Source organism: Lotus japonicus, chromosome 4, assembly GCF_012489685.1.
Source record: "Lotus japonicus ecotype B-129 chromosome 4, LjGifu_v1.2".
NCBI classification, from domain to species: domain Eukaryota; kingdom Viridiplantae; phylum Streptophyta; class Magnoliopsida; order Fabales; family Fabaceae; genus Lotus; species Lotus japonicus.
In genome coordinates, this window is record NC_080044.1 from 12,428,246 (window position 1) to 12,433,924 (window position 5,679).

General features: G+C 32.5%; 2 protein-coding genes across 2 annotated transcripts; both read left to right on the plus strand.

Moving 5' to 3' along the window:
• The first annotated feature begins 993 nt into the window (after positions 1–993).
• On the plus strand, positions 994–1,958 carry LOC130714894 (agamous-like MADS-box protein AGL80). The gene has a single exon (XM_057564867.1). It carries the CDS (start codon positions 1,022–1,024, stop codon positions 1,757–1,759), a length of 738 nt encoding a protein of 245 aa, XP_057420850.1. The 5' UTR covers positions 994–1,021; the 3' UTR covers positions 1,760–1,958.
• Positions 1,959–3,535: 1,577 nt separating this feature from the next.
• Positions 3,536–4,336, plus strand: LOC130712315 (agamous-like MADS-box protein AGL80). The gene has a single exon (XM_057562153.1). The coding sequence runs from the start codon at positions 3,599–3,601 to the stop codon at positions 4,334–4,336; it is 738 nt and encodes a 245-aa protein (XP_057418136.1). The 5' UTR covers positions 3,536–3,598.
• Positions 4,337–5,679: the final 1,343 nt, after the last annotated feature.

The window sequence follows — 5,679 nt, forward strand, 5'->3', positions numbered from 1 at the left end:
TTCCAACCGTGAACTCGAATCTTAAACTGAATTGCCACACCAATTCCCTGTGGTTCGATAATTTAAAACCGGGTGAATTCCGTACACTTGCGGATTAACCAACACTCGCTCCCTTAGGGTTTTGCCCTTAGGGTTTTTTTGTGGATAATAATACATAATCTTTTATCTTTCAAAAAAATAATAAACAAAATGAAATGAATGGAATAACATTATGAATTAAGAGTAAATTAGAAAAAATTTCGCATAGGTACCCGCACGACATTTGCACCTGAGAACTTTTTTTTCAATATAATAATATTTAAACAATGTATTTATACAACAAAAAATTTGGTGGTGAGAAACGAGAGTTTTAGTAATCTACTATAAATATATAATACTAATCCATTATGAATAAAAAAATATGATAGTCATTAGAAACAATTAATTTTGAAATATAATTTTGCATGAATCCATTATAGATAAGATCCTTATCCATTATAACCCTCAAACAAACTCAACGCAATAGCTATCTTCTCCAACCCAACCTCTAATACAATTATTGGTTCTTAATTATTATAATTAATTGCTAAGTTCTTTATACACTCTGACCCTCTAGCAAACTCAATTATTGGTTTCCTTAGCCTCTAACACAATTATTGATTTTTAATTATTATAATTAATGACTAAGATTAATCTAAATAAAAATAGGTTATTAAATTTATAAAAAATATTTATGCAATTTATTAGTGGAGTGGATGAAGAGAATTTGAATTCTCATACTACCAAGATATATCATATTTTTTACAGCTTGAATATCATAATGACACATGATTATCTATATCTTCTGTGAATGGAATGACATTTATGGTGAGATTTTACACCACAAAGTGAGTTGGCAGCTATTAGTGAAGATCATCACAAATCAAACAAGGCATGTAAACTTGACCTATATATATATGAGACAATTCATGATGAAAAACCACAACAAATCATTTTGATTTTCAATTTTATTTCTTGTCACTTTTTTTTTCTGGCCAGCACCATGGCCAGGAGAAAAGTGAAACGTGAATACATTGTCAATGACTCTGCGAGGAAGACAACGTACAGGAAAAGGAAGAAAGGTTTGATCAAGAAGGTGGATGAACTAAGCACCCTTTGTGGAATTGAAGCATGTGCTATAATTTATAGCCCCTTCGAACCTCAACCTGTGGTTTGGCCATCCCCACCTGGGGTTCACAAAGCGTTGGAAAGGTTGAAGACAATGCCTGAATTGGAGCAGAGCAAGAAGATGGTGAACCAGGAGACTTTCACAAAACAGATGATCCTGAAGGCAAAAGACCAAATGATGAAACAGAGGAAGGAAAACAGGGAGAAAGAGATGAACTTGCACATGTATAGGTGCATCAATGCAGGGAAGGTTAAACCCAACATGAACATGAATGATCTGAATGATCTTGCCTGGGTGATTGATCAAAATTTGAAGGAGGTCGACCGAGCGTTGGAAAAAATGAATAAGATTGTGGTCCACCAGGGTCAATCTTCAGTCTTAGTCGGTGAAAGTTCAATCCAACCCCAAATGGCACTAGCACCAGCACTTGCAGTAGCCAAAACTGAAGAAATGGCCATAGTGAATGATGCCCATGGGCTGGTCACGGATAATTCTGATGCCATGCAGAGGCAATGGTATATTAATTTGATCAATGATAATTATGGGAATGAGACAGTCCCATTATTTGGAGACGCTAATCTCCAAAATGGATTATTTTGGCCCCACTCATAATCTCGAGAAAATTATGATGTTCCTCTTAGCAATGCTTGTAGGGGGAATGCATGATCTCTCCCAATCTAGTTTTATGATTTTTGTTTTTTGTGTAAATGTGAAGACACAATATTTAGCCATTATGGCTTAGTAGTCTTCACATTTTTATTTCATTTATGCAAATAATACATCATGTGTAGCTTAGGCTCACATGTTTATTTCCGCTACTTCCAAAATCTTGTGGCTTTAAATTCAAAGTGTACTGGTTCTGGTAGTATGAATAAAGTTTTAATTCGTGTTGTTTTTCAATGTTTTTTGCATCTATGATTAATCAACAATGGCTACTTCTTGTATTGCAAATAAATGAAAAATAATTATTTTATTTAAATTTAGATTCATAAGCTATCAAGAGACTCATTTCGTAGGATAATAACTGTAGCATTCATTTTGGTTATGATGTACATATATATGCTACAATTTGTACACTGTATTTTTTGATACATATCTTTATTATTAATAAAATACAAATTATAACTAAACTACAATTCTAAAACATCCGTCCAAAACCAAAACCATTCCCACTTTTTTCTTTTTTTTTGGGAGAATATTTCTTCTTGTGACCGTTGTCGATTACTACAAATACTAATAAGGACCTCTCAAATTCTGAATTTATGTTTATTTATTTTGTAAACTTTACTAATTCATCATATATATAAATAATAACCAGAATAATATGAGGAACATTTCAGGTCTTGATTTTTGTATGTATCTCTCGGGTTGTTTTTGTATTGTTTATGGGGTTTCTTATTTGTTGTCCCCCTTGCCATCGTTGCTGTTTGTTTAGCCTTGCGATTGATCTGGTTCCTGGGTCTTGGTCGGGGGCTTTTAGGTTTAGTGGGGTTTCCTTTTGTTCATCGAGTTGTTCCTTTTTTGAGGCTTTACTCGCTCCCTTAAGGTTTTGTCCTTAGGGGTTTTTTGTGGATAATAATACATAATCTTTTATCTATCAAAAAAATAATAAACAAAATGAAATGAATGGAATAAGATTATGAATTAAGAGTAAATTAGAAAAAATATCGCATAGGTACCCGTAAGATATTTGCACCTGAGAACTTTTTTATCAATATAATAATATTTAAATAATGTATTTATACAACAAAAAAGTTGGTCGTGAGAATCGGGAGTTTTAGTAATCTACTATAAATATATTATACTAATCCATTATGAATAAAAAAATATGATAGTCATTACAAACAATTAAATTTGAAATATAATTTTGCATGAATCCATTATAGATAAGATCCTTATCCATTATAACCCTCAAACAAACTCAACGCAATAGCTATCTTCTCAAAACCAACCTCTAATACAATTATTGGTTCTTAATTATTATAATAAATTGCTAAGTTCTTTATACACTCTGACCCTCTAGCAAACTCAATTATTGGTTTCCTTAGCCTCTAACACAATTATTGATTTTTAATTATTATAATTAATGGCTAAGATTAATCTAAATAAAAATAGGTTATTAAATTTATAAAAAATATTTATGACAATTTATTAGTGGAGTGGATGAAGAGAATTTGAATTCTCATACTACCAAGATATATCATATTTTTTACAGCTTGAATATCATAATGACACATGATTATCTATATCTTCTGTGAATGGAATGACATTTATGGTGAGATTTTACACCACAAAGTGAGTTGGCAGCTATTAGTGAAGATCATCACAAATCAAACAAGGCATGTAAACTTGACCTATATATATATGAGACAATTCATGATGAAAAACCACAACAAATCATTTTGATTTTCAATTTTATTTCTTGTCACTTTTTTTTTTCTGGCCAGCACCATGGCCAGGAGAAAAGTGAAACGTGAATACATTGTCAATGACTCTGCGAGGAAGACAACATACAGGAAAAGGAAGAAAGGTTTGATCAAGAAGGTGGATGAACTAAGCACCCTTTGTGGAATTGAAGCATGTGCTATAATTTATAGCCCCTTCGAACCTCAACCTGTGGTTTGGCCATCCCCACCTGGGGTTCAAAAAGCGTTGGAAAGGTTGAAGACAATGCCTGAATTGGAGCAGAGCAAGAAGATGGTGAACCAGGAGACTTTCACAAAACAGATGATCCTGAAGGCAAAAGACCAAATGATGAAACAGAGGAAGGAAAACAGGGAGAAAGAGATGAACTTGCACATGTATAGGTGCATCAATGCAGGGAAGGTTAAACCCAACATGAACATGAATGATCTGAATGATCTTGCCTGGGTGATTGATCAAAATTTGAAGGAGGTCGACCGAGCGTTGGAAAAAATGAATAAGATTGTGGTCCACCAGGGTCAATCTTCAGTCTTAGTCGGTGAAAGTTCAATCCAACCCCAAATGGCACTAGCACCAGCACTTGCAGTAGCCAAAACTGAAGAAATGGCCATAGTGAATGATGCCCATGGGCTGGTCACGGATAATTCTGATGCCATGCAGAGGCAATGGTATATTAATTTGATCAATGATAATTATGGGAATGAGACAGTCCCATTATTTGGAGACGCTAATCTCCAAAATAGATTATTTTGGCCCCACTCATAATCTCGAGAAAATTATGATGTTCCTCTTAGCAATGCTTGTAGGGGGAATGCATGATCTCTCCCAATCTAGTTTTATGATTTTTGTTTTTTGTGTAAATGTGAAGACACAATATTTAGCCATTATGGCTTAGTAGTCTTCACATTTTTATTTCATTTATGCAAATAATACATCATGTGTAGCTTAGGCTCACATGTTTATTTCCGCTACTTCCAAAATCTTGTGGCTTTAAATTCAAAGTGTACTGGTTCTGGTAGTATGAATAAAGTTTTAATTCGTGTTGTTTTTCAATGTTTTTTGCATCTATGATTAATCAACAATGGCTACTTCTTGTATTGCAAATAAATGAAAAATAATTATTTTATTTAAATTTAGATTCATAAGCTATCAAGAGACTCATTTCGTAGGATAATAACTGTAGCATTCATTTTGGTTATGATGTACATATATATGCTACAATTTGTACACTGTATTTTTTGATACATATCTTTATTATTAATAAAATACAAATTATAACTAAACTACAATTCTAAAACATCCGTCCAAAACCAAAACCATTCCCACTTTTTTCTTTTTTTTTGGGAGAATATTTCTTCTTGTGACCGTTGTCGATTACTACAAATACTAATAAGGACCTCTCAAATTCTGAATTTATGTTTATTTATTTTGTAAACTTTACTAATTCATCATATATATAAATAATAACCAGAATAATATGAGGAACATTTCAGGTCTTGATTTTTGTATGTATCTCTCGGGTTGTTTTTGTATTGTTTATGGGGTTTCTTATTTGTTGTCCCCCTTGCCATCGTTGCTGTTTGTTTAGCCTTGCGATTGATCTGGTTCCTGGGTCTTGGTCGGGGGCTTTTAGGTTTAGTGGGGTTTCCTTTTGTTCATCGAGTTGTTCCTTTTTTGAGGCTTTACTCGCTCCCTTAAGGTTTTGTCCTTAGGGGTTTTTTGTGGATAATAATACATAATCTTTTATCTATCAAAAAAATAATAAACAAAATGAAATGAATGGAATAAGATTATGAATTAAGAGTAAATTAGAAAAAATATCGCATAGGTACCCGTAAGATATTTGCACCTGAGAACTTTTTTATCAATATAATAATATTTAAATAATGTATTTATACAACAAAAAAGTTGGTCGTGAGAATCGGGAGTTTTAGTAATCTACTATAAATATATTATACTAATCCATTATGAATAAAAAAATATGATAGTCATTACAAACAATTAAATTTGAAATATAATTTTGCATGAATCCATTATAGATAAGATCCTTATCCATTATAACCCTCAAACAAACTCAACGCAATAGCTATCTTCTCAAAACCAACCTC

Bases quoted from the DNA above. Each gene is read 5' to 3' on its own strand.
- LOC130714894 (XM_057564867.1), top strand. From the start codon at position 1,022: ATGGCCAGGAGAAAAGTGAAACGTGAATACATTGTCAATGACTCTGCG.
- LOC130712315 (XM_057562153.1), top strand. From the start codon at position 3,599: ATGGCCAGGAGAAAAGTGAAACGTGAATACATTGTCAATGACTCTGCG.